The following is a 27,268-nucleotide window of genomic DNA, read 5'->3' as shown; positions in this document are numbered from 1 at the left end:
AGAAAGAAAGAGAGAAGAGGAGGAGGAGGAGGAAGAAGGGATGGAGGAGAAAAAGAGAGAATAGGGAAGAAGAGGGAGGATGAAAAAGGGGAAAATAAATAAAAAAACATGAAAATGCGGTAAAATTTTGACGTCTGTATGAGAGAGAGAGAGAGAGAGAGAGAGAGAGAGAGAGAGAGAGAGAGAGAGAGAGAGAGAGAGAGAGAGGGTTGTACACAGGTGAGTCAAGGTGATGCTAATTAATTACTCCTGCACCTTCGCCTCCACACACCACTGTACCTAACGCATGATTTTTACCTCCTCCCTTTATTTTTTTTTTCTCTCCCTCCCCATCCCTCCCTTCCTCCATCCCCCCACTCCTTTTGATTTTCTTCTCTCCCCCTCTCCCCTCCCTCCCTTCCTCCACCCCCTTTTCCTTTCCTCCGTGACTTTTATTTCTCTCTCTCTCTCTCTCTCTCTCTCTCTCTCTCTCTCTCTCTCTCTCTCTCTCTCTCTCTCTCTCTCTCTCTCTCTCTCTCCTTTTTTCTCTCCCCTCCTCCCTCCCTCCCTCCCTCCCTCCTTGCCTATCATTCTCCTCGTATCTACACTTTTTTTATCTCTTTCCTATACAATTTTTTTTCTCTCTCTCCCTCTCTATGCACTCCTTTTTTTATCTCCTTCCTATATTTCCTCTCGCCTTCTTCATACTTGGTGATGATGATGATGATGATGATGATGATGACAGTAATGATAGTGATTGAATATAAGGAAAATCACCACGATCGCCTTCACCACCACCACCACCGCCACAACAACAACAACAACAAAAACAACACACGCTTAACAGAGCAGGAAACCGCATCCTCTCAACCGAAGCGGGACCGGGTCAAGGTTATGAGGAAGGAGAAGAAGAAGAAGAAGAAGAAGAAGAAGAAGAAGAAGAAGAAGAAGAAGAAGAAGAAGAAGAAGAAGAAGAAGAAGAAGAAGAAGAAGAAGAAGAAGAAGAAGAAGAAGAAGAAGAAGAAGAAGATGATGATGATGATGAAAAGGAAGAAGAAGAGGAGGAAGAAGAAGAAGAAGAAGAAGAAGAAGAAGAAGAAGAAGAAGAAGAGGAAGAAGAAGAAGAAGAAGAAGAAGGAAGGGTGGGGAAGGTAAGAATGCAAAATAATACTGCTTCTTCCTATTTTTATTTCACTCTTCTTCTTCTTCTCCCCCTCCTCCTCCTCCTCCTCCTCCTCCTCTTCCACATCACGCTCCAGCAGCTTCCACTTCCTCCCGTCCAGCTAAGTCCTTCCCAAGCAACTATCCTCCTCCTCCTCCTCCTCCTACTTCCGGCACGCCTCCTCTTCCCGCCCTCTCCTCCTCCTGCCTGCGCCTCTCCTCCTCTTCCCGCCCCTTTTTCATGGCCACTCCGGCCATCACTTCCTTCTCCCCGCCCACTGCTCCTCCTCCTCCTCCCCTCCTCCTCCCCTTCCCCTTCCCCTCCTCCTCTTCCCGTTCCTCCCGCCCCTTCAGCATGCAGTGTCCTCCTTTCACATACACTCCTCCTCCTCCTCCTCCTCCTCCTCTTGGATAGATCGCCTGGTTTTCTTCCCGTTGAACAGCTTTTTATTATTTTTCTTCTTCTTCTTCTTCCTCTTCTTCTTCTTCTTCTATTATGGAAGCTCAAAGAACGTCATTGTGCATTCTTATTATAAAAGCCTAAAGCCTCTTACGGAATCCTCTTTTTACCCCTTCTTCTCCGCCTCTTCCTCCTCCTCCTCCTCTTCCTGTTTTTTTCCATCCCTTCCTACAGTTCTTTTCTTCCTCCCCCTTCTCCTCCTCCTCCTCCTTCACTCATGCTTTCACTTTCTTCCTTATACCCTTTCCCCTCTTCTACCATGGTGGTGGAGATGGTAGAACTCATTATGGAAATCGTAGAGGAGGTCGAAGTTAAAGAGTAATGGTCGAAGGGGTCATCGTGGTCTACAGAGAAGGGGGGAGGAGGTGGAGGGGAAGGAGGGGGCATCGTTGTCATGGTGGTGGTGGTGGTGGTGGTGGTGGTCGTGCAGTGGTCGTAGTCGTTCTTAAGCGGCACAATAAACGTAGTCCGGCCGCCGCCCCTTCAGAGGTCCTTCTATATATGGGTCTTGAGGGCGCCGCCACACCCGCCCGCTAACTCAACTTTACGGGACCATTCATAGCCCGGAGGAGGAGGAGGAGGAGGAGGAGGAGGAGAGGCTCATGAGAAGAAGGGAGAGAAGGAACAGGCGGAGGAGGAGGAGAAGAAGGAGGAGAGGGTCATGAGAAGAAAGGGAGAAGGAACAGGAGGAGGAGAAGATACAGGAGGCTCAGCTGAAGGAGAACAAGAGTCGGGGAAGAGTTCGCCATGAGAAGGGAAAGGCAGAGGAGGAGGAGGAGGAGGAGGAAGGTCAGCTGCAGGAGAAGGAGGTGAGTTCCTTAAGAGAGAAAAAGGAAAAGAAGCTAAGTCAAGTGAACTGTCCCCCTCCTCCTCCTCCTCCTGCACCTCCTCCTCCTCCTCCTCCTCCTCCTCCTCCTCCTCCCCCCAGCAAGACAGACACGCCACTTAAACATGCGTTCGCCTTTTTGGAATAATCTTACCATAGCTGCTTTTCTTCCTCCTCCTCCTCCTCCTCCTCCTCCTCCTCCAACAACTACTTTTACCGCCCCTCTGCCAGCCATCTTTGTGGAGCACGGCGTTTTTCTGCCTCCTCCTCCTCCTCCTCCTCCTCTTCGTATCCCTATGTCATTCTCCTCCCCTTTTCCCCTCTCCTCCTCTACTTCCTGGTCCTCCTCCACTTCCTCCTGTCCTTCCTCCTCCTCCTTCTCCTCCTCCTTTTGTTGTGGTGCCGTTTATGGAGCAGCGGCAACCCCGTTTAGCTGTCCAAGAGGCATTATTTACTGGCAGAGGGTGCTCGCTTGCCTCCTCCTCCTCCTCCTCCTCCTCCTCCTCCTTGTTTTCATCCATTCAGCCACATTCACTTTTACTTCCTTCCTCTCTCCCTTCTTTCTTTCTTCCTCACAGCAATTTTTTTTTTTTTTTTTTTTTTTTTGCTTCCTGGTTCCTCGCGTTCTTCCTTCCTTCCTTCCTTCACGGTCATTATATCCTTCTACGCTTTCCTATCTCCTTCCTTCCTCTCGCTCTCTACCTTCCACCGTTCCTTCCTTTCTTCCTCTCTTATCATACACTCCCTCCTTCCCTTCATTTTTTTTCGTCTTTCTTTCTTCCTTTCTTTCTTTCTTTCTTTCTTTCTTTCTTTCCTTCTTTCCTTCATTCATTCATTCATTCTCCTTCTTCCTTCATTCATTCATTCACCTTTCTTCCTTCCCTTCTTTCTTTTTTTCCTTCCTTCCTTCCTTCCTTCCTTCCTTCCTTCCTTCCTTACTTCCTTCCTCCCTTTTCCCATCCATTCGTCTGTTCATTCATGGCCTCGCTTTATCACAACTAAATGATATATATTCATTATTTACCGATAATTATCATATATTATTAACACTTAATTATTGATGATTATTTTGATGTGTGTGTGTGTGTGTGTGTGTGTGTGTGTGTGTGTGTGTGTGTGTGTGTGTGTGTGTGTGTGTGTGTGTAAACGTATCAAAGCTTTTTTTTCTTATTTCTACTCTCCCCCCCCTTCTCTCTCTCTCTCTCTCTCTCTCTCTCTCTCTCTCTCTCTCTCTCTCTCTCTCAGATAAAAAAAAATTAAGTTTCATACGTATATAGCCCCATTATATCAGGTCACACACACACACACACACACACACACACACACACACACACACACACATACACACACACACATCTAATTAACAGCGGCAAAAAGTCAACATTTTTCAACACGTCAAAACTGGCAGCAACTTGGCTTACTAAATGGTCTCGTTAACTGCAAGACTCTCGGTTAATTAATGGCAAGGAAACATTAGCAGACTTGACAACGCACAAACACAACAGATCTTTATATATAGACACACTGAGGCTAACGAGGTTATCGTAATAAAACAGAAGGTATGTAGCCACTCTTCTAAAGTCTTTCTATAGCGGCAGTGATTGGCGGAGTTTTTTTTTTTTTCTCATCGTTATTCTTCTTTTTACTTTGCCCTTGAGCTGGAGCTGAAGTAAAAAGCCAAACTATCCACATAACTGTTAATAAATACTAATACGACTTTAAAAAATCGCTAGATATATATTAACAATGTGATGCTAATAAGGTTATAACGGTAAAAACGAAAGGGATGACCCACAACAAAGAAAAGCTATTATATAAAACGACGAAAGATCTCACACAGTTAAACTCCTCGTTGAGGAGAGAACAGTACCTTGGGACAAGACGTTAGAGGTCTACGAGAGTCGAAATCCGACTACATGAGCATGGAGGGAAGTGTCCTATATAGTTCGGTGTTCTCATGTAAGTTCTTATCCGAAAACTAGGGGTTCGTTCACACTACAAGCAGAGCAGGGCAGAGCAGAGCAGAGCGGTTAGTAGCGGCATTAATTTTTACATAGTTTTGAATGTACAGACGCTCAGCTGTTCACACTGCAAGCAGAGCGGCGCAGGGCGAAGCGGAGCGGCACGCTCGGGAAATTTGGTCGTATTTTTTGCTGCTCGCAGCTAGCGGTCCTCCACGGCTCCACCCTTCCATCAACATGGCCAAGAAGCTATCTACATAGGTGAACTTTTATTCCTGAAGCCAAAATTACAAAAACTGACCAGATTGTGTATAGTTGAGGGACAGTTTAACGATATATAATAGCCGTATGTTTAGAAAAGCTAATTTGGTGATATTCTGATCCTATACCCAATCATCAGTGACCCACACACCCATGGGACTTGGCTTTAACAACAAAATTCCATGTTCCTTTGTAAATCATTACATTTTCATCATCCTTCCAGATAAACACCGAGGAGCTTATCGGGCTGTTGCCTGTGAATGATTCTTGTGCAGGTCGCCCTGCTCTGCTTATATGTGAACACCTAACCGCGCCGCTCTGTTCCGCTCTGCTCTGCTCTGCCCTGCTCTGCTTGTAGTGTGAACGAACCCCTAGCAGCAGTTTAGCAAAAGTGTCCATGGACATGCGAATGTGGTTAATGAAATCTGCATCATCCTTTATTTCTTATGCTCCCTGAGTATCTCTATTCCCGTCCAAGCCCGAGACCATATAGTGAAAGGGTGCCGGGCCGACACGGCCAATGTAAGAGACTGTATCCGTGATAAGGCCTCACTCGACTGATAAACAGCACTCATTTTGTCCTCCTGATACCAGCTAGGTATATTTCTTGTTACACCACACATACAGCGGTCTTAAAATTTTAATATTTGATGAGATTTTTTTAGCCCAAGACTGGGCTAACAAAAATTGCCATGGCCGACTATATTTCAAGTCGCCCAGGCGGGGTATTGGGAAAAGTTTTCAACTAGCAATAATCGCACCTCGGATGAACCTCATTGGTTACGATACTGCCACTGCGCAAAGCTAACACTACCGGAGCCAGGCCGACAATATGTTCGACAAAGCGAAACACCACATTAAAACGAATCAACAAATATGCAATAATCTTTTGCTTCACCGGTATATTCCAGTTATGTGTCTTCTACTTCGTAGATAAACATATTCATGAACTTATAATAAATATAAAGTTGCTTAAAATTTGAAAATTTTCCATTGAAATCATTAAAACAATTACTTGATGTACCATGTATTTCCAGTTAGGTCGCCGGAATCGCCTATACTTTTCCGTGGTGTGGCTGGGTTTGATTTGGCTACCACTATACTGTAGAAGAGAGGGGAGGGGAAGGGGGATGCTAATGAATTCATGGCACTAAAACGGAAGGATTGACGAAAAAATAAGGAAAGCTATATTTAATTGACGCAGGACCGGACGGAGTTAAACTAGACATAAATATTAACACTGTAATGAATGAGTTTAAATGGTAACAAAGCGGTAGGGATGGACTCATAGCAGAGGAGGAAGTCAACATAAGATCTCACAGATTTAAAGTAGTTATACCAACAGCCGTTCTCCAAGCTTTCCCTTACCATAAATAAATGTCAGTTATCGCAAACTCAAAAATCAACGGCACCTCCTACACTGTTTTCCCCATCTGTAAATTGAACATACAGACATCAGGGAAGAAGGATATGGCCACAGTACTGCACAGACAAAACTATCTATAAATCTATCCAAATATCCATTTATCAACCAATCTGGCAATACATGTTTATATAGTCTAGCGTCTAAGGGGCATTTTTTTATTGTTGTAGTCATTGTTTTTGCCCTTGTCCTGCCTCCCTTGCTGTGAAAAAATAATATATACATCTATACAAACACACTGGTATAGAGAAAGGTAAATGTCTATACGTATATCCATCAATTTATCAAATCTATCTAGCAATACCTCTTTCTACACATCTATATATTCTAGCCACACTGGTATAAAGAAAGGTAAATCTATCTAAACCTTAATCGACTTATTTATCTACCAATCTAGCAATAAACTCTTTCTACACATCTATATATTCTAGTCACACTGGTATAAAGAAAGGTAAATCTATCTAAACATTAATCGATTTATTTATCTACCTATCTAGCAATAACTCTTTCTACACATCTATATATTCTAACCACACTGGTATAAAGAAAAGTAAATCTATCTAAACATTAATCGATTTATTTATCTACCTATCTAGCAATACCTGTTTCTATACATCTATATATACTAGTAGAGAGAAGAGGAGAGGCAACCGTGAAGGAAGCACCTGATGGAATGTCGCGGTGATATGTGTGTGTGTGTGTGTGTGTGTGTGTGTGTGTGTGTGTGTGTGGTTCATTTAATTACCGCCTCCCTCTTCTTAATAATTAATGATCATCAGGTGTTGATAATTAGTGAAGCCAACAACAATCGCCCCCGCTGAGCATCGCATCGCTGCTTAATGAACGCGGCTAATCAAGGTGAGTGAACGTGTGTGCAGCGGACTTTTCCTCTCACCTGTGCCCGTAACACCTGTAAGTCATCCCTAATTATCCACACTCCCACACTCGCGCCAACACACACACACCTGGCTGGCGGTTTACCTGTATAGATGACAGCGGTAATAAGGGACTCTCAAAGCTGCCTGTCAAAATAATTATACTCTAGTCAATAAGATCTGACAATGGCTCACTTTTCCGGTTGTTTTTATGTGTGATTTGGCGCTTTTGAGAGTATTCTATGATCCCGCGCGCACACACACACACACACACACACATACATGGTCTTAAGCATTCCTCTTCTTCCTATTCCTGCAACTTATCCCCGTCATCCACTTCCTTCCCTCTTTCCCCTCCTCTTTCTCTTAATTTTTCCTTCCTCTTCCTCTTTCCTACAATTCACTTTCTCTTCCTTCCTTCTTTCCCCTCCTCTTTCTTTTAATTTTTCCTTCCTCTTCCTCTTTCCTCCAATTCACTTCCTTTCCTCGTTCCAATCCTTCCTTTTCGCTTTATTTGTCCTTCCTCTTCCTCTTTCCTCCTCGTCAACATCTTCCTTTCCTCTTTCCCCCTCTTATTTTCATTTTTCCTCCCTCTTCTTCGTTTCTCCTCCTATTCCTCCTCCTTCACACAGACTCAGTACATCCTCACCGGCGGAGTCACACAACCAATCCCTTCCCTGCAGCGTTCTTCCTCTCCCTCGCATCAGCACACCTTCCGCCCTCAGGCATGCACAGATACGCCCATACTACACGCTCTCTCTCTCTCTCTCTCTCTCTCTCTCTCTCTCTCTCTCTGGGTCATCATGCCCTTGAGATCGGTTCCCAACGATATTAGTGTCCACACGCCAGACCCGGTTCCCACAAGCTTTTTATGAACCACTTTACAGGTTGATTATAGCTACATACATATTTTTCGATCTCTGTTAGTAATAATATGGCGCAAATAGACCAAGTAGGTAATTATATATCCTATCATGGACGCAGGTGGGAATTCCATCACCATGTCAACCCCAGACCCACATCCTTGTTGCATCAGCCTAACCTTACCGCCTTGCTCCCACGCTCCCAGAGATCAGTGACGAGTGACAAGATCTGGCAATTTACATATCATCCATTAACCTGAAATACACAAAGATGGGCTTAAAATGTCCAACGTACCTTCAGCTCTCTTTGTGCCGCCCCGGGGATGGTGAGCTGTGAGTGGTGACGCGGATGACGGGGGATAAGCAACACAAAGCACTCCATCACGACTTGCACGTGGAACTCGCGAGCTCTCAGGCCGGTCCACTTCCCTTCTCCTCACCTCTTACCCCCCACAAGGTATCTCCGCTCTCCGCCTGTCATTATTTGTCCATGCATCGCTTAGCCCGCACGTGATTGGTCAAGAGCTGGTCGCTACGTGGTCACTTCTCAGCTTGACAAGTTCAAGTGAAACAATGAATAATCTTATCCACGTAAATCTAATCCCCAAACAGAAGGCTCATGACGTCTCTCTGTAACTGACTGGACTCGTAACAAACACATACGGTACATTATAACATCATGTATATTCTCTAGTCGTGCATTTACCTGTGTCTAGCCAAGGGTCGAAGCTTCACAGGTCCGGTACGCAGCTCGACTCGCCACGGTGCTGCCCTCTGGCGGCGCTCGCTGCAACCCAACACGCTCGCCATGGCTCAAGCGATGCCACTCCATGGGGTGTGGCCTGCAGGTGTGGAAAGGAGCGACGGAGGCAGTATTACACCGTCTGGATAGTTATATAATGTAATGCAGCGGGGATTTGTGTGTGTGGGGAGGGGGGGCGGATAGGAAATGACAAGAACAGGTATTATCACGCATCATGCAATGCAGCCACGCCGAAGTTGTTGTTTTTTTATACAGTAAACGAAGCAGCTCAAGGGGAAAAATATATAAATAAAACAGCCCCTTAGCACTGCTCATAAAAAAGAAAGTAGAGAAGAGTGGACAAAAGAGAGATCAATTTCGGATGGAGAGGTGATTTGATACTCCTCTATATGTGTGTGTGTGTGTGTGTGTGTGTGTGACGACCAGAATAACACCAACGCTGCTCACCTCCATCACGTCATGTCGGCCGCAAGGTGTGGTGCACGAATATTATGTTGTTCTCCACCGGTCTACAAAGCTCCCTGCGTCATCCCTCTCTCTCCTCCGTCTAAGCTTCATGTTCGTACTGAGCTGCTTTTTCCTCCTCTAAGCTTAACGTGCTCCGCTTCCTGGACAACCACTGCACTGTCCCCTGTCTAACCTTCATGTATATAAAGATTCCTGGAAACACACACACACACACACACACACACACACACACACACACACACAGAGGCCACACTATTAATAATAATGACAATGCCTCTTTTACCACTTTGCTAAGGCTTCCTATGTAACAGAACAAATATGATTTAACCTTTTTTCACTTTGTTCAATAGATGGATGCGGGCGAGCGAGGCCTCACATGTAAACACACAACGCGTCAAATCCGTGAACTAACATTAATACTTTGCTAACTTACCAATAGTTGCTGAAATAATACATATCATTTACGTTTTTCCCCCGTGTGTTTTGAATGGATGCTGGCAGGCGAGGCGTAATAGTAGTAGTAGTAGTAGTAGTAGTAGTAGTAGTAGTAGTAGTAGTAGTAGCTCCTTCATATTCCAAAAAATTCTCTTCCTTCCCTTCCTTACCCTCCTTTTTCTCTTCATTTTTTCTTCCTCTTTTTTTTTCCTCCTTCTATTCCTCCACCATACACACTCAGCACATCTCCACTTGTAGCTACAGTGATGGATGGAGGTTCAAAATTGGTTCAGCTCACCGCCCTACGCCCTCCCCATGCAGTGTCAACGCGTGACCTCCAACGGCTTACTGAGTCTTGAAAAATGCCACCACTAAATATTAATTTACCAAAACAGATATAAACGACTTGAAGAACAACCTACCTATAAGTGACAGTCTCCATGTGTGTGCCTCGAGTCGCAGCGCCAAGGAAGAGTGAGAAAATAAGGAGTGAAGTGGCACTGAAACCTCATACGCCGTCACCTATTCAAAATGATGCGTACTTTGATAACAGAGAGAGAGAGAGAGAGAAAACCACACACACACACACACACACACACACACACACACAGAATGATGTTATATTTTGCGCCATAAAACTCTAGCAGCGTGTTGAATGGCAGTAAATACCGCGGCGTGTTAATATATGTCATCATGAACACACACACCCACACACACACACACACTGTATTAGCATTCACGGTAATGGCGTTTCTCTGTATGGTCTATTTACATTCGCATTCAAAACAGAAATACTAAATCATTTGTATCTGGGTTTCGACTCTAACATATGAACTGTATTTCCGCCCAGCGCTGATTATGCACGCCAAGCACCGACATTCAATTACTCAGCACCCAAATAAATACAGTCGTTGAACACAAGTATACGTAAAGAGGGGAGTGGGAGGGTGAGGGGGTGAGGGTGGGGAGGTGGAGGAGTGAGTAGTGGTGGAGGTTGTAGTGGAGGGGAGGGGCGGAAGAGGTGATTGGTGGGTTAAGTGGTAGTGGTGATGATGGTTGTTTTTAGTGGTTCTTGTTGTTGTTGTTGTTGTTGTTGTTGTTGATGATGTTGTTGTTGTGGTGGTGGTGGTGGTGGTAAGTGAGTGAGTGATGAGATGATGATGACGATGGTCGATTCTTCACTACGGAAAGCTAAACTGGATGATAGTCTTTCGTGACTCATACCATCTGTCTGCCTGTAAAAGCATCACATTCTCTCTCTCTCTCTCTCTCTCTCTCTCTCTCTCTCTCTCTCTCTCTCTCTCTCTCTCTCTCTCTCTCTTTGTTGCCGGGCGTGTGAGACAGACAACATGGCAGGACGTACTCCTTAATTACATATGAAGAGGGTTGGAACTTGTAAGACGCCTCTCCTCTACAGCCAATATAATCCCTGTAATCCCTCCACCGGGGCGTTGAATTAAGGCTCAGACCGCAAAGCCTAGAGTCAATTTTCCGAGTAGCGACAATAAGCCCCACCCATTATTAATATTTTCGTCGTTGTTCGGATAGCGACTTGGGGCAGCCAGCCTTGCTCATATCAAGATACTGACACGTAAGAGGCAAAAGGCTGACAGAAGGAGCATCTTCTAAAATCGTTTTATTGCCACTTAGCACATACTCATGTAACCATATGCTACCAGCTCATTTAGAACCCTGAGAACTTGAAATTAATCAATACTCAGTATTTGGTTTTAGATGAGTTTGAATTTTACATGGAATGCTAAAGACGTTAATGAAAAGTCATCTGTCACCAGACAAATTCAAATATTACAAATTTGGGCTCCCCCTAGCTACATGCTGATCTGCTTGCCTCCCACCCCCCACCCACCCCAAGCCATCCCTTTCTGTTGTCCGCCTGAGTGAAAAGAAATCGTCCGGTATATACTTGGTTTTGAAGTTATTAATACCGAATTACAGCTTTCACACCATCCGATTTCTCGCCGTGGCCCTGTTAGGTCCGGCGCCGTGAATTGTTGTTGTTGTTTGGATTTTGCCCCTCCACGGAGAGCCCATGGACCTTTGACGGGTGGCGGCTCATCAAGAGGGCACCGTAAACTTCAGTTGACTGAATATTCCTATGGAGACCTTCACACGGCACGTTCACGGCGAATCTGCCGTCCCGGCGCCGGATGCACTCGCGACACACACAGTGACCCATTGTTCCGCCCGGTCCCGGATAGCACCAACCAGTTATCCCACGCATTCCACTGATCTATTTTTTTTCATCAGCAAGGAAAAGGATAGTAGTATAGAGACTGGCCAACTCAGATCTCGTTGAGAGACCAGTACCTTGGGACACGACGCTAGACGACTACGAGAGTCGAAATCCGACTACATGAGCATGGAGGGAAGTGTGCTGTACAGTTTGGTGTTCTCATGTAAGCTCTTACCCAAACACTGTAGCAGTTTAGTGAAAGCGTCCATGGACATGCGAATGTGGTTAATGAAATTTGCATCATCCTTTCTCAAGCTCCCTGTGTATCTCTTTATTCCCGTCCTGCGACGCGCAAGACAGGATATATAGGCCGCTTTCACACGTATCGACTTTTCGCCGTCCACGATACGACATCGTGCATTCCAGAGAAAGCCCCGTTGTGTGGACGGCCTCGGCCGTTTTACATCTACGTCCTCTATTATCACGGGCGAGCAATAGTGTACACAGGTCTGTGATCAGGAGACAACTAATAAAGTAGTGTCGCTGTCTAGTCTAGACGGCGAAAGGTCGTCATGTCTGGACGAGTTCATTGAGTCCTGTGTATATTTCGCGCCATCCACGGCGCTTCGCCGTGCCGTTTTTAAATGGGCGCCGTGATGACAACGGCGGTCGTGAACGGCGTTCAGCCCTTCACGACCGTGGTCGGTACGAATGAAAGCGGCCATTGACATGACACCCGTGGTTATTTGAAAGCACGACGTCGTGTCGTGGACGGAGGACGGCGAAAAGTCGATACGTGTGAAAGCGGCCTATGTTAAAGGGAGCCGGGCCGACACGGCCAATGTAAAACACTGTATGCGTGATATGAAAGGCCTCACTCGACCAATACAGTATTCATTTCGTCTACTTCATACCAGTTAAGTTTGTCCACTAAGATACCATCCACTGGCACTGCCACAGCCTGTGGTCTACAGTAGAGCTAATAGTTTTAAATGAAGAGATTTTTTAGCCCAAGATTGGGCTAACAAAAATTGCCATGGCCGACTATATTTCAAGTCGCCCAGGCGGGGTATTGGGAAAAGTTTTCAACTAGCAATAATCGCACCTCGGATGAACCTCATTGGTTACGATACTGCCACTGCGCAAAGCTAACACTACCGGAGCCAGGCCGACAATATGTTCGACAAAGCGAAACACCACATTAAAACGAATCAACAAATATGCAATAATCTTTTGTTTCACCGGTATATTCCAGTTATGTGTCTTCTACTTCGTAGATAAACATATTCATGAACTTATAATATATATAAAATTACTTAAAATTTGAAAATTTGCCATTGAAATTATTAAAATAATTATTTGATGCATTATGTACTTTCCGGTTAGGTAAATAATCTAAGCTTCCATCTCCTCTTCAACAGCAGCATCACTAACGAAAAACATTCGCAATATGAATTTTCAGCAAAAGTATCTCATAAGGCAACTATCAGAAAATAAAGATAATAATATATAAATAACAAGTACACCAGTGAATTCATAGGCAAAATAAAGAAAACGAAGCCGCAACTGCAGGGATAACTGAGGTGGCAAAACCGTCGAACCTAAACTCTTCTCCCATCCAAGGTTCGCATTGTGCAGGGATAAGAGGCATCCACACATACGCCTTTGTACACATGACGCCACAAAAAGTATATTCCAAGTGTACTTTCTAGTCTTCTCACCTCCATTCAGCAATTCAAATGGCTTAATGCGTTTGAATGAGGAATCCATAAACTGTACATTTTCTCCGAGCCACCCGGAGACAGAAGAGCACGACAAGGGGGCCACTATGATAACATAACTACATGCCGCAAAGACCATCGATTTCAACCAAACTTACCCAGACTACACCTCTCATCTATAGTAAGTTGTTGTTTATTGCATACTACTGTCGTTTGATCCCTGTGTCTTCTACGGCGTTTTCATTGTTCAAGAGCTGACCACTACATGTCATTCTGGTTAGTTTGCTTGCTCTCTTCCTATACCGATGCCCCAAAGTCAGTATAACTTCTTGCATTGGTGAAATATTTGCATTAAGTTATTAGTATGATGCTCTGTTTATGTGTGTGAACGTACATATGTGTGTAAATGTTGACCTCGGCTGTGTCCTACGACGATAATCAACTGCTCTTTTCACTCTGGCCTGTTGCTGCCCGTTGCCATAGTTTGCATTCTTCCCTAATAAATTTTTATGTCATTCTCTTGCTGATGGGGATGATATAAGAGCGTGTCCATACGTAAGTCACTGTTCCACCTTAACTTGCTCAAGCCAAGTTTGTTTCCTGTCCAACACACAATCAAACCTTCCTTTTATTTGTAGAAAAGTCAGGCACCTCTCTAACGGACTTTTGTGGATGCTGTAAAGGCTTATTTCTTATATATACATTGACTATTAAAGGAAACTGAAAAGGAAATGATAATAGAGCTCCTTTTTCAATCGATCCTGCTCCCATGTCCCACCCGGCCATACATATATCCGTCTTACATTTCAGTCATTTAAATTTCTCCTGAACATCTGTGTACTTTCTAACGGACCATCTGTTATAGTATGGGTGCCGCCGCTTCACAGCACAGGTGTGAAGCAAGAAGTGACCGAATTATTTAATCAAATGATTTTAAAATGTAATCTCTTCTCCGTTTTCCTCAGGTGCTCATGGTGTAGTGGTTATCACATCTGTCTAACACACAGAAGGTCCCAGGTTCGAGCCCTGGTGAGCACATCTTATTTACTTTACGAAAATAATTATTATTATTCATGAGGGAACACCTTCAAGTGTATAGCAAGACCACAAGACTGCAGCCATGAAAAATCGACAGCAGGATATGTATGCTATCAGGATAACTCCCTGCTAGCATACTAAGCATATCTTATTTAGTTCACCAAACCAATATACATTAGACATACATTTCTATCTAAAGGCTACATCCTTGACAAATCAGCTAAAGTGTAGTCTATACTGAGTAGCTTCCTGCTTCCTGTTTGGATACATACTAAGTTTACTTTTATGGCTGCACCGGTGACAGTGACAGCTAGCACCTCCATCGATCCCTCTCCCTACGTGAATGTATGAAACAGGTAACATGAGGACAAGTTCACCTGTTCTAATGTGTAGCATCTACTGAGGTTAGAGGAAGACCAAACCGCTTCAACCATTAATCTAACAATTACATCCACACAAATAATCAATCATAAACTATATAAAAATATCACCACACATATATAAAAACAAGCAATTTAAAGGCCCAACCCCTTGTCGACAAATTACATTAGAAGCCGAAAGAAAAAAGATGTAACAAAACTTTGTGCTCACCAGGGCTCGAACCTGGGACCTTCTGTGTGTTAGACAGATGTGATAACCACTACACCATGAGCACCTGAGGGAAAGGAAGGAGATTATGTTTTAAGTCCTATAATTAAATAACCGCCTCATATGTTTAGGTCACTGCTCAGAGGAGTTTTCAAGTGCTGGCCCCATAGTAACAGCCACCTGCCCCCCCCCCCTCACCCATCCGTGCCCCTACCCCCCTCTCTCTCTCTCTCTCTCTCTCTCTCTCTCTCTGTGGCTACATGACCTAGAGAAAGAGGGTAGGTTTTCAAGTTTACAGTAATCAAATATATAATGGTGATGATAATAATAATAATAATAATAATAATAATAATAATAATAATAATAATAATAATAAATATGACTGATTGATTGATAGTTTATTGTTGCAAGTATATATGAAGAAAACAAACACAAACGAAGGAATGCCAGGAAGAAACTGAAAAAAAAATGGAAGGAAGGAAGGAAGGAAGGCAGGACAAAAGCGAGGAACGCAAAGAAGCAATAGTAATAAATATCTGAACCCCATAAGACTTCATCCAATTTCTCTCTCTCTCTCTCTCTCTCTCTCTCTCTCTCTCTCTCTCTCTCAGTTGCCAAGAAAGCTTAAAATCCCTCAAAATTTGACTAACCTGTTCTCTTGCTTTCCCAGTATCATACCACTAAAATACCAGTAGCTACGTCAAGTCGTCTACTACCAAGAAGAAAAACGAGTGCTTGGAAAATACCGTCTATTCTTAATAATTAATATATGGTAAACAATTTGCTTTCACTTGGCACGTTTTCAAGTTCGTGTTGGTACTACTACGGTCAAGTTTAGTGTAATAAGCCTATAAAAAATATACGTATTTAGTTCCAAGTGGCATTAATTACCGCCTCAGTTACATATAGTACTACTACTGGTAAACGTGAAGTATGACCTCGTTCATTAGAATAATTATTGTTTGTCTCTGCAGAGATGATTAGCCTAAATTGATATATCCGTACGTGGCATTTCAAATATTTCACCACTAATTCAGTAATTATTATTCTCATTGTTCTCTATTTGCGGAAGCAGGGGAATAGCAGGGTTTTTTTTTATTTGCGCCCTTGAGCTTTCTTCTTGGTGGTAAAAATTAAGATGAAAAGGCTATGAAAAATAAGTATATTGTAAACTTATACCATGATTTAGTAGATGTACATCTCTTGAATAATTAAGAAAATAATTAAATAAACGTACATTTAATGGTGTTATATCCCTCCATCATTAACTACGTGTTACAAGAAGAGTAAATATGTGAATAATTCTTTAAAAGCACGTTACTGAAGTTGTAATCAGCCTAAACGACAGCAATATTATTACTTCTATATACTACAACATGGTATACGCACTTTCATGATAGCCTATTATTCTCAACGACTTTCCATCAAGATTAGAGTCCCTGGTATGCATAGATTTTTTTATCATCATTTTATTATTATTATTACTTCAAGTGAATGCAATACACTAAAGTTTCATACTCGTTCATAACAAGGAGCCCAAACTTTTCATTACGTTTGGTTGACTGAAATAATATCGAGGGTAAATGTGTAATTTAGCTCTTCATGGTAACTGTGTTGTTTAGCTACACCCCCTCAAAATATCATGTAGTTCCTCATATGATGGTTATTTAAGAGGAAAAGTATATGCCCTGTAACCATTCTTCTACGGCTCAGGAAATGGAAAAAATACCCAGAAAAGTTGTTGAAATCAGGAGGAAACTGTATCTTTTTAGTGGTAAAGGTGCGTTATGGGGCATTTACTTTCTCCCTTTAATAACCATTATAATTATGAAGGTGTTTATATAGCACATGGTATTTTGAGGTGGTGGAGCTAAACTATACATTTACCGAAAGGCGCATATTTACCACTAAAAGGATACAGTTTTCTCCTGATTTCAACAACTTTTCTGAGTATTTTTTCCCCTTTCCTGAGCGGTAAAAAAAATAGTGAACATATGTGCCTAGTCATAGGAGAATTATGACCATAAACTGAACAAAAACTTCACCAAATAAATAACCCAACCTTCCCTCTACCGCCTAAATTAACTCCTACCCCCCTTAACTAGCCCCCATTCCCCCTTAAAGATAAGAACCACTAAATGTACAGACCAGACATAATAGGCACCAATACTAAAAAACAAAACAAAAAAATATAAACCAATAATACCAGACCAAAGCCGTGCAGGAATCATTGACGCGCCGATACCTCGTTTCCTACTTAACCAACTGCTCTTCTTTGATCACATATGTATTCTACCAACCTTCAAACCTCCCGGAAATCAAGAGGAAGGAGTGTAGACCCCAAATATATCAAGAAAATGGCGCAACACATCGAGGACACGTGGCCAGGCAGGATGGAACACGTAAACAAACATGATACTGACCCGTTTTTCTCCCCTTTCTTACCCTTATTTTCGCCTCCTCTCCTTCATCCTTAATAGACGAGGGTGTGGTGGGTGTGGATTGACTCTTGCAGCACCGGTGGGTGGGTCAATTATTACGACTTTTTTATATATAATTCAAAATGGACGGCCCGAGAAAACACCCCAAGTACACTCCCGCTAGAACTGATGTCATGTGGGCAATGAAGGAAGGCAGGAAGGAAGGAAGGAAGTAGAGAAAAAAGGAAGGAAGGAAGGAAGGAGGGAAAAAAGGGAGGGAGGAAAAGTGTAAAAGAAGACAGATAGACAAACAGAAAGTCCCATATGTACGACAATGATTCGGAAATGAGAGTTTTTAGACAGTCAAAATTTAATCCAAGGATCAAATCAGCTCAATTAACGTTATTTTATTCTTTCCACTAGTCTATAACATATTAATTTTAGATGGGTTTGACTGAATCCCGTCATTTGTGCGGTGATGATAGTTTTTTTAGGCAGAAACCGAGAAATGCAGTGTTCTGAGTACGACAATCTGGTTACACTGCACGTGATGAGAGGAATGACAGAAGGCGATGTATTGGCCTTGTTGAAAATTACTGTGGATTTATTTGTCGCTATCACTCTTATTTGTTATTTTTTTTTTTTTTTTATTATTCCGACTGCGCATCCTGATATGATTTTTTTGAAGAAATGTGTGAGAGGAGTGACAAAAGACGATCATAGAGTGAGTTGACATGCGTATCTACTTCAAAATTTCTATTATAAAGTGGAAATTACTGTAGTTTTATTAATAGTATAGGTAAAGTTGGGGGCGTACGCTATATAGCTGCACGTGGCCTCGGTGTTCATCTCCGTCGCATTGGCCCTTGAGCCTCTGCAGGATAGGAACTACAGATTTATATATACCTGCACAACTCTGTGGAAGGAACCCATTAGCCCGGCCTGTGTGACATCCGGGTTACCACAGTTTACCTTCCACAAGTCTCCCCAGGTACCCATTTATCGACCTGCCTGAAGGGACGGATGAACAGATGGGTGAGCTGCACGCCGATTACTCGTGCCGGGAATCGAACCTGGACCCGCAGACTCGAACTTTACAGGCACGCTACTGCACCACCGAGGCGCCATCAATAGTAACATGCCTCAGCTAAGAGTAACACTTACGATAACAGCTACTTTTTTTTAAATGATAATCACACGGTACACTTTTTATTATCAAGATAATGCACCGAGATTACGCTTTTTAGTAAGATAACGTTAATATCAGGGTGCAACTATTTTCTCCGGTAGTATGGTAGTTTGAAATAGTAATAAAGCTGCGAGTACGAATGAGTGTGTGTGATGAGATTAGACTATAGTTGTGTAAAGGTGATAGACTAAGAATACACTATGTACTAGAGGACATGTATACAAAGGAACGTCACGTGTGTATATAAAACGAGTAAACATAATATGTAACACCTCTTACTTCACCTCCTACTCTGCCTCGTCCACTTCCCAACACTGGTGATCCTAAATGGCTGTCAAACATTCTAAAAGTAGTTTTGTTTACCGCAGAGAGAGAGAGAGAGAGAGAGAGAGAGAGAGAGAGAGAGAGAGAGAGAGAGAGCACACCTGAGGGCGGGGCGAGGCTTGGCAACGGACAACTCTTCCCTGCAGAGTGAGAGTGAGCGAGGATGAGGAAGAAGGAAAAGAGAAGAATAAGAACAAAAAGAACAACAAGAAGAACAAGAACAACGAGAACAAGAACAAGAACAAGAAGAGGCATTAGAAGAGGAGGAGGAGAAAAAGGAGGGGACATTATATTTCATCTCATCCCACGTACCTGTTCTTACCCATATGATATCTACTTATATATTCTCACATGATTGAGTCAAGATCGTATCATCCCGGATTTCACCCAATCTATGCATTGACTCTGCTTAAAACAACGCATGTCATTGTATCTATCGTTCTTTTCCTTTTCTAGACCTAATACTGCCACTCGCATCGCTAGTTCATTCTTTCTGTTCCTTTCAATTGAAACTAAACTCGTATTTGATAAGTGATAGAGTGTTCCTCATGTTTTTATTTCACTATTCGCTTTTTTTTGTTAAGAGGTAAGAGGAAAGCTAGAGTGCGGTTTTCGAATACTTTGGTAAATTAAACTCAGTCATTCGGTCAGTCATTCACTCACTCCACACTTTCCCTTTCTCGCTCACGGACGTATTCCATGCTTTCCTTTGTCAAGAGAAATCAGTCATAACCAAATAAAAACAACAACTTCTAAACTGTTTTCCACCTTTATCGGTTTTCATATATTATACCCCTTCCATTTATTTTCCTTGGCATACTTCAGCCACACTATTTATTACTAAGGGAGGAAATGACTGCTGGATATAGCCATTAACCCATAGCAGTGGTTCATAATAAAAAAACGAAGGAAACGAATTTTGCCATAGTGATACCTACTGTTACGACTTATCGCAAAGGGAGAGATTGCTTGGAGAGCGCTCACTCACTCTCACTCTTGCACGTTCACCCTCACTCCCTCCATTTATCAGTCAGTCGATCAATCAGTCAATCAATCAATCATCAAGCGATCAAGTAAAAATGATAGAGAGGGGAGGGAGCTGAAGGTACGGAGGGAGCATGACCGAAAGAAGAGCAAGCCTCCTCCCACACATTCAAGATGTGAATGTGTGGGAGGAGAGGGGGGCAAGACATATATATCAGCTCCCCGTATATTTATTCCATTATTTGTTGGTTGTTATGAGATGTTACCTGTTACCAAGAATATCTTGCATTTGCGCGAGAATAGGGTGATAAAGCAGGCTGTTTAATATATTTTCCTACATAGCCCATGCATCGAAAGAGAGTAGTAGTAGTAGTGGTGGTGGTAGTTGTAGTAATAGTAGTAGCCTAGTAGTAGTAGTAGTAGTAGTCCCCCCAGCACCCCCAGTGGAGAGCAGTCCCCTTCACCCCTTAACACCCCTATTTGTCGCCCTTCCCGTGCACGCCCAAGGCAGCCTCAAGGGCAGAGTGTGTGGTAGCGGCGCCTTGACGTGCCGCCCTCAAGTAAGTTCACGCCCACGCCGCTGATGACCATAATGATATCTTGGCGTCATATGCCGCGCCCTGTCCTGCCCGTACCTCGGGGTTCCCAGCGGGGTGACACGCTGGGGGCGGGGGCGGAGCAGGCGGGGGAGTAGCGGGTGGGCGGAGATTTATCAACCGGGAAGCATGCACGTCTTTCAGGCCCTTCCGCGGACCAACTTTCGTGCCGCTCTCACATTCTGGAAGCTTTCACTCACTCTATAAGTTACAACCCCAGACAGGCAACGCACCTGAAAGCTAGGTAGAAAGAAAACGAGGAAGCAGAAAATCGTAGTAGCCTTTCACATTAATTTGTGTATGAAAGAATTTGAATTTATCAGTAACCAAGGTAATTCAATCATACATGCATAAGGCAGGCAGAAACTCTGAAGTAAACTCGTATCAGATAATATATTGCACTTTTTAGTACGTAAATGATATTGTTCTCTGAGACATTTAAATATATTTCATTCAGCGTACAAAGCCCGTCATTCACGTTTATTTTCGGTTTCATGAATGAAAATTTTAATTACTCTGTTTCTAGCTAATATTAACAGCCTGCTGACATGCATACACGCACATACGGGTAAAGCGAGACTACTTTCCATATTCCCAGTACACTGTGTGCGAAAATTGTAAGGAAACAACAAATAAAAGCTCTATGTCAATTATCCACCTATAGACATTAGCTCAGGTTAAGTAAAGGAGTTCAGGGGACGATTGTGTGGAACTTTACAGTGTTTGATCCTATAAATAAGCCACGCAAAGAGTCCCCAATCCCATGTAGCCGCGCCGCGACCGTCGGCTGTCCGGGCCCCCGCCTGGCGCCGCGCCGGGCCCGCCGTCCATGGCTGGGAGCGAGGAGCGGCCATGTTTTAATGCTGAGATGACAAATACAGGATAAAATGCCCAGCTGTGAGCCCAAGACACGGTTCATACCAGCCACGTGTGCTTGGACGCTTCTACTAGCATGCACCACTCTTTTCTTCGTCTATCCGTGAGTACGAAGGGAAAATAAGCCACAAAACGACACCCCGAGGTGATCGCCCGCTCTTGTCAGTGTTGTAAACAGGTGTATATTGACGTGTGGATGTGAATATTTTCCCTTGTGAGGTGTTAATGGGACAAGTGTGCGGTGTGTCCCAGCCTTAAGGTCGTCCTACATCCTATAATCACCTCTTGGTACTCCTTTACTTCCCTTCTTTTTTTCTCAACTTTTCTCCAACTCTCAATTCTCTTTCAACTTTCCTTCTTCAACAAATATCTCCGCGCCATTGTTCCTACCGCTGTATTTGTGTCTAGGTGTTTAGTGTACTGGTAAAAGGAGGGAGTGAGCTGGTGGTGGGCGAGGCGGTGCAAAGAATGGTTAGGGCGGCCACGGCTAGGTTACATTTTTACACTGCTCCACCTGATCCACATTTCATTTTTCACCCTTCCACATTTCTCCATGGGTTGAGATGGTGAATTTTGTGTCTTTCTAGGTTAATAAAAGAAACTCCCACATTTGTACTCCATTCCATGATTCCATCTCATCCTCATTCACTTGCTCCACCTTTTCACATTTCTCCGTATATTGATATGGTGAATTTTATGTCTTTCTAGTAGGTTAATATAAAAACACCAACATTTGTACTCTTCCACCTCCTCCGCATTCCCTTGCTCCACCCTTTCTCATTTCTCCGCACGTTGATATGGTTAACTTTGTGTCACTTTGTGCCATTTCAAGTTAATATAAGAAACACCAACATTTGTACACTGTTTCACCTTATCCACATTCCCTTGCTCTACCTATCTCATTTCTCCATGCAGTAAGATAGCGAATATTGTGTCATTTCATGTCATTTTCAGTTATTAACAAAAACACCCACATTTGTACTGTGTTCCACCTCATCCACATTCCCTTGCTCCACCCTTTGAATATACTGGGTTATAGTTCACTAAATAAACATTCAGTGTGTAGCTAGTTAACGTAATCTTATACTTTTTCCACATATATCCCAGTTTGAACAATTCCCTCACTGGAGTTAGTGCTGTATTGGGAGACTTTGGGTGGTTCTCCTTTTTGTTCTTATTTTAAGAGTTTGTGGTAATTATATACAGAATTAACCAAGAGGAATTTGAAGAAAACTGAATATTTATCTTGGGAAATGTGTAGTTGAGCTCCACCACAAAGTACTATATATGCCTTCATATTATGGTTAAAGAGTGAAAATATATGCCCTTTAACCATAATATAAAGGCACACATAGTTTGAAACTAACCTAATCAAAGGAAACATAACATAACTTAGCCAGTGTTGCCAGTGCATAGGAGACTGTTGTGGCTGTGGTCTAGGGTGCAGCAGTTAGGTTAGTTTCTAACTAATCTAACAGTAACAGTAGGCTATCCATGTAAGTAATTAACACTCGCCACTCACTACGATGTTGTGAATAAGTGCATATCGAGAATTATTGTTGAGGCTAACATCATAATTGTTGACGGCCCCTGTGGAGCGCTGCGCTGGCAGTGGAGCAGGGCCTGAAACCTCGTCAATGGTAAATGGTATGTACACATTTGTATTATGGTTAAGGGCTTGTATTTTGCCCTCTAACAATAATATGAAGGCGTATATGGTATTTTGAGTTGGCAGAGCTAAACTACATATTTACCCAAAGCTGGAAAGGCTTAAGACAAGACTGACTACTGTTGGGTTATAAGAAGCAGTATATATTACAGTTACATGAATGAAGAAAAGACTAACGTCTCTGAAGAAATGGACCATGGAGTAAGAAGAACTTGGAACTAGTTAACTTTCTTTTCGTAGAATTGATGCCATAGCTTTCGTTTCGTTGCAGGATCATGTACTTTGGTAACATAGTGCAGAATAATGAAAGTTCTATTGACAAGAAGATTATGGTGGACTCTTACAGTGTTATTGATGTGCTCAGCACAAATACATGGTGTCAATGCCTGCTTGCCTGTGCAGAAAGACAAAGCTCTATATCTTCAAGTCGCTCTTGTGCTCCCTGTCTTACTCCATGACTGTGAGATGTGGACTTTGATTAGTGACTTGAAGAGGCGTGTTAATGCCTTTGGTAATAAGTGCCTATGTAGAATCATGTGATATTGTTGGAAGGACACTGTCAAATTAGCACGTACCCCAATAGACTCGATCAAGGCATAGTATCTGCATAGTCCATGAATGCTAACTTCAGCATGTGGCTTGCTGCCTAGAAGTTCACTCTTGTTTCTGTAAAGAGACATTCCAGAGTGGAGAAGGCCAAGGGGAGTCCTACAGATTTCATGGCTTGAGGTAGTCAATTGATCCTGGATAGAAAGGAGATATGTATTTATATTGTCAGAGGGTGGGCAAGGCAACATGCCCTCCCACAGCGTATGCTGCCATTGATTGATTAATTGACCAATGAAGTATGAAGCTCAGTGCACCACTGTACTTCCTCAAGTTAAGAGTTCCACAACAGGGGTGATAAAAGGGTAGTCAGATAGAGGGATAACCATAACCAGTCAGATGCTAATATTGTTCTCTTGTTGCAGATGTACTTCTCTGTACTTCAGATGGGGCATCTACGTCCCAGTGTATCAGGGTGTTGTCACACTCTTTGTGGTGCTCAATTTCTCTTTAGCCACGTTTATGGATCCTGGAGTTATACCAAAAGGTGAGCGAATTGGTAGTAATGTGTATTACTTTAATTTAATAATGTACTTGTGTCATTTGAATATATATATATATATATATATATATATATATATATATATATATATATATATATATATATATATATATATATATATATATATATATATATATTTGTTCATCTTTTTGTTTGTTAATGGTTTTTAAAACATTTCAAATTATATTCTTCAGAGAAAAAATATCTTTTAATAATGAACAGTTATGTCTTTTCAAATAATCATATGCAAGCCTACCCTTATATATTTGTGCAAGTGACAAAACAACAATAATTCATAATAGGCATACCTAACAATCACCAAATGGGGGGTACAAACTTGGTGGAGGGACTTTTTTTGCAGCCTTTGCCGGTAACGGGCTAAAGAGTAGCCTATCCAGATATTTTGTTTTTATTTATTAATGATCCACGAGACATCCTAGAGTTAAATCAAAGTGTGTGCTTATCATTGTATTCATTCATACACACACTGGTAATATTTCTGTGGTGTCTGATTCACTTGTTTGAGTGAAATTCTATTGTGAAAAACAGTCACATATTCATGTCACTAGTAAAAATGAAACTAGTAATGAAAGTTTTGTCACCATGCAATATACACAAATAGATAAATATGAAAGCTCACGAAGTCACAATAAGTGACATCACCTGCTTTGCGCAGTAAAAATATGCTATTTATGGTATCTGATACCCCCAAAGTGGCGTGTAGGCTGGCTCGGGCCTCGTAGTTACAACCTCAACTTTGCCAGATTGTCGTACTCAGCCGATTATATTTCCCGACTTCCTACCCCTAAATTGTCTTCTGGGCTCCAATAACGAAACTCATTTATAGTTATCGTTAAAAGAGTTAGATCCTGATGTTTCTTGGCAATAGTTAGGCGTCAGAAACCGGTAAATACTGTGCTTTGAGTACGATGACCTGGCAACGGTGGCTATACATATTTTCATATTATTGTTCTATTGTTTATTCAGTGTTCTGTTCAAGAAAAAGAATACCCATAATTTTAGTTAGTTTTTGGTTATAAGGATTCTTTACGAAATACAATTATAACATTTACCTTCTACTAGTTAGGAAACGTACTGAATCCTGGATCGTCTATGGTGATGTTTGGTGCGCCTATTGCTGCAGTCTTGCACAGTGCTTCTCATAGAATTCTGAACCATTAATGAAAAACAGTAGAAACTAGGAATACTTGCAAGATAAAGAGGATGATTAGGTGTTTGTCAAAAAGTGTGAGGGGGTATTTAAGAGGAATTTTAGAGTGATGCTAAATGAGAATGTTAGGGAGCTCTAGCAAAAATTACGAGTATAGTATTAAAGATCAGTGTATGGCAGCAGTATCCACTGGAGAATGTAGAGAGGGGTGAGATTGAGGAGGCATTAAAGAACGTAAAACTAGAAAAGGCCCCTGGCATGGGTGGCATAACAGATGTGCTGTGTATGTGTAATCTAATATGGGAGCAGGGTGAGGTGCCGGAAGGAAAGCCATCATTGTGCTGCTACACAAAGGAAATGGGAGTAAGGATGATTGTTATAGTTATAGGGGAATTAGCTCACTCTTTGCCAGGAAATGTGTTATGGAAGGGGTTAAATGAGAGGATGTGAAAATTATTTGGTAAAAGCTTTTAAGATCATGTGAATGAGCAAATTAATGAGTGTATACAAAGCATACAATATGTATCTCCCTTGCAGCCTCAACAGACGAGGACCGGGATGACGACTTCCGAGCGCCACTTTACAAGAATGTAGAGATAAATGGCATCACAGTACGCATGAAGTGGTGCGTAACGTGTCATTTTTACCGGCCCCCACGTTGCTCACATTGCTCAGTCTGCAACCACTGCATTGAGGTAATGTCTCATGTTTAATATATGTAATGCCTTCATAAGAATTATGATATTAATAAATATCATAATAATAATCTAATTAGTCAACTTGCTTTGCATACAAATTCCTGTGTTGTGAATCATGAGCAAACATGCATTTAATGATGAATTAAAAATTATAGGAATATACATACACTATACATACACAAACTGCTCTTTGGTGCCTCTTGTGTTCCTTGCTCAGACCACTAAAGATTTGTTGCTGACAGGAGCAGTTACTGTCCCCCTTAAGCAGGGGGGTTGGCTGGGGGTGTAGTGTGTGAAGTAATAACAACATGTTTTTTCTCTGCAGACTTTTGACCATCACTGCCCGTGGGTCAACAATTGCATAGGTCGAAGGAACTACCGCTATTTCTTCATGTTTCTGTGTTCACTCAGCATCCATATGATCTCCATCTTTGCATTTTGTCTTGTCCATGTCCTTGATAGAAAAGATAACCTCACTGAAGTCAAGACTATTATAAGGTAAGTTTTTTTGTTTTATTTGTCATGCTTTCAATTTCTGAATTATAAACTTAACCATCCTGAATCAAGGGAAAAAGTGTGAGTGTGAACTTTCATGGGTACAAGTTGCAGTCTTTTGGTAGAAGGAGAGATAAGACTGTTATTCATCTGAGTGTTAGGGTTTACCTCAGCTGACTCCAAGGCATGATGCTGTGGTTAGTGTTGTACAAAGAGGAGCTGGTGAAATATGTTGTAAATGAGCATCAGGATTCCATTTAATATATATGCAGAAGTTGGATGTGTGAGTTCATGACACCTTAATCATTTGTCAAAAGTATGTATATGCCATACTTCATATGGATCAGAAAGTTAAAAGTAATACATAAAGCATGTTTTAATTCATGCTGGAAAGCTCAAAAATTCATGCTGGATACATGGGCTGATGAAATGAAGAGAAATATATCCGAACATAGGATATTCTAATATAGTTTTGGGCAAAAATATCAGCCCATATTCTAAACTTGTGACTCAGTAGCCCCTTTACATGCACATAGTTATGTCGACGGAGAGGAGGTAGGGTGGGGAAGGGAGAGAGGGGAGTGTGGGATAAGCTGGCAGGGAGAGGAGGCTGACATGCTGCATGGAAAGGGACTACTGAGTCACATGCTCAGGGTAAGATTGATCCATTATTTTTGTCAGTAAATAAATATAAGTAACCTCATAGTGGATGTGCTAAAAAG

The 27,268-nt window shown here is 42.3% G+C and overlaps 1 protein-coding gene and 4 non-coding genes across 15 annotated transcripts in view; 2 read left to right on the top strand and 3 right to left on the bottom strand.

The window, feature by feature from the left end:
• Positions 1-5,313: 5,313 nt before the first annotated feature.
• LOC127007584 (U4 spliceosomal RNA) lies at positions 5,314-5,454 on the bottom strand. The gene has a single exon (XR_007760300.1). It is a non-coding gene; the product is annotated as a U4 spliceosomal RNA (small nuclear RNA).
• A 7,224-nt stretch (positions 5,455-12,678) lies between these two features.
• On the bottom strand, positions 12,679-12,819 carry LOC127007583 (U4 spliceosomal RNA). Its single transcript, XR_007760299.1, has one exon. It is a non-coding gene; the product is annotated as a U4 spliceosomal RNA (small nuclear RNA).
• Positions 12,820-14,355: 1,536 nt separating this feature from the next.
• Trnav-aac (transfer RNA valine (anticodon AAC)) lies at positions 14,356-14,428 on the top strand. The gene has a single exon. It is a non-coding gene; the product is annotated as a tRNA-Val (tRNA).
• A 582-nt stretch (positions 14,429-15,010) lies between these two features.
• On the bottom strand, positions 15,011-15,083 carry Trnav-aac (transfer RNA valine (anticodon AAC)). Its single transcript has one exon. It is a non-coding gene; the product is annotated as a tRNA-Val (tRNA).
• Positions 15,084-21,340: 6,257 nt separating this feature from the next.
• The window catches only part of LOC127007378 (palmitoyltransferase ZDHHC8-like), a 47,948-nt gene continuing 42,020 nt past the window's right edge, over positions 21,341-27,268 (top strand). For all 11 annotated transcript variants that reach the window (XM_050878279.1, XM_050878281.1, XM_050878278.1 and 8 more), the window contains exons 1-4: positions 21,341-21,508; positions 24,046-24,167; positions 25,891-26,048; positions 26,377-26,549. In XM_050878279.1, coding sequence (XP_050734236.1) covers positions 21,417-21,508; positions 24,046-24,167; positions 25,891-26,048; positions 26,377-26,549 — 545 coding nt within the window. In that variant the 5' untranslated portion in view covers positions 21,341-21,416. The remainder of the gene's footprint in view (positions 21,509-24,045; positions 24,168-25,890; positions 26,049-26,376; positions 26,550-27,268) is intronic.

This window comes from Eriocheir sinensis, chromosome 35 (assembly GCF_024679095.1).
Source record: "Eriocheir sinensis breed Jianghai 21 chromosome 35, ASM2467909v1, whole genome shotgun sequence".
Classification (NCBI taxonomy): Eukaryota; Metazoa; Arthropoda; class Malacostraca; order Decapoda; family Varunidae; genus Eriocheir; species Eriocheir sinensis.
This window is presented reverse-complemented; position numbering and strand designations above follow the sequence as displayed.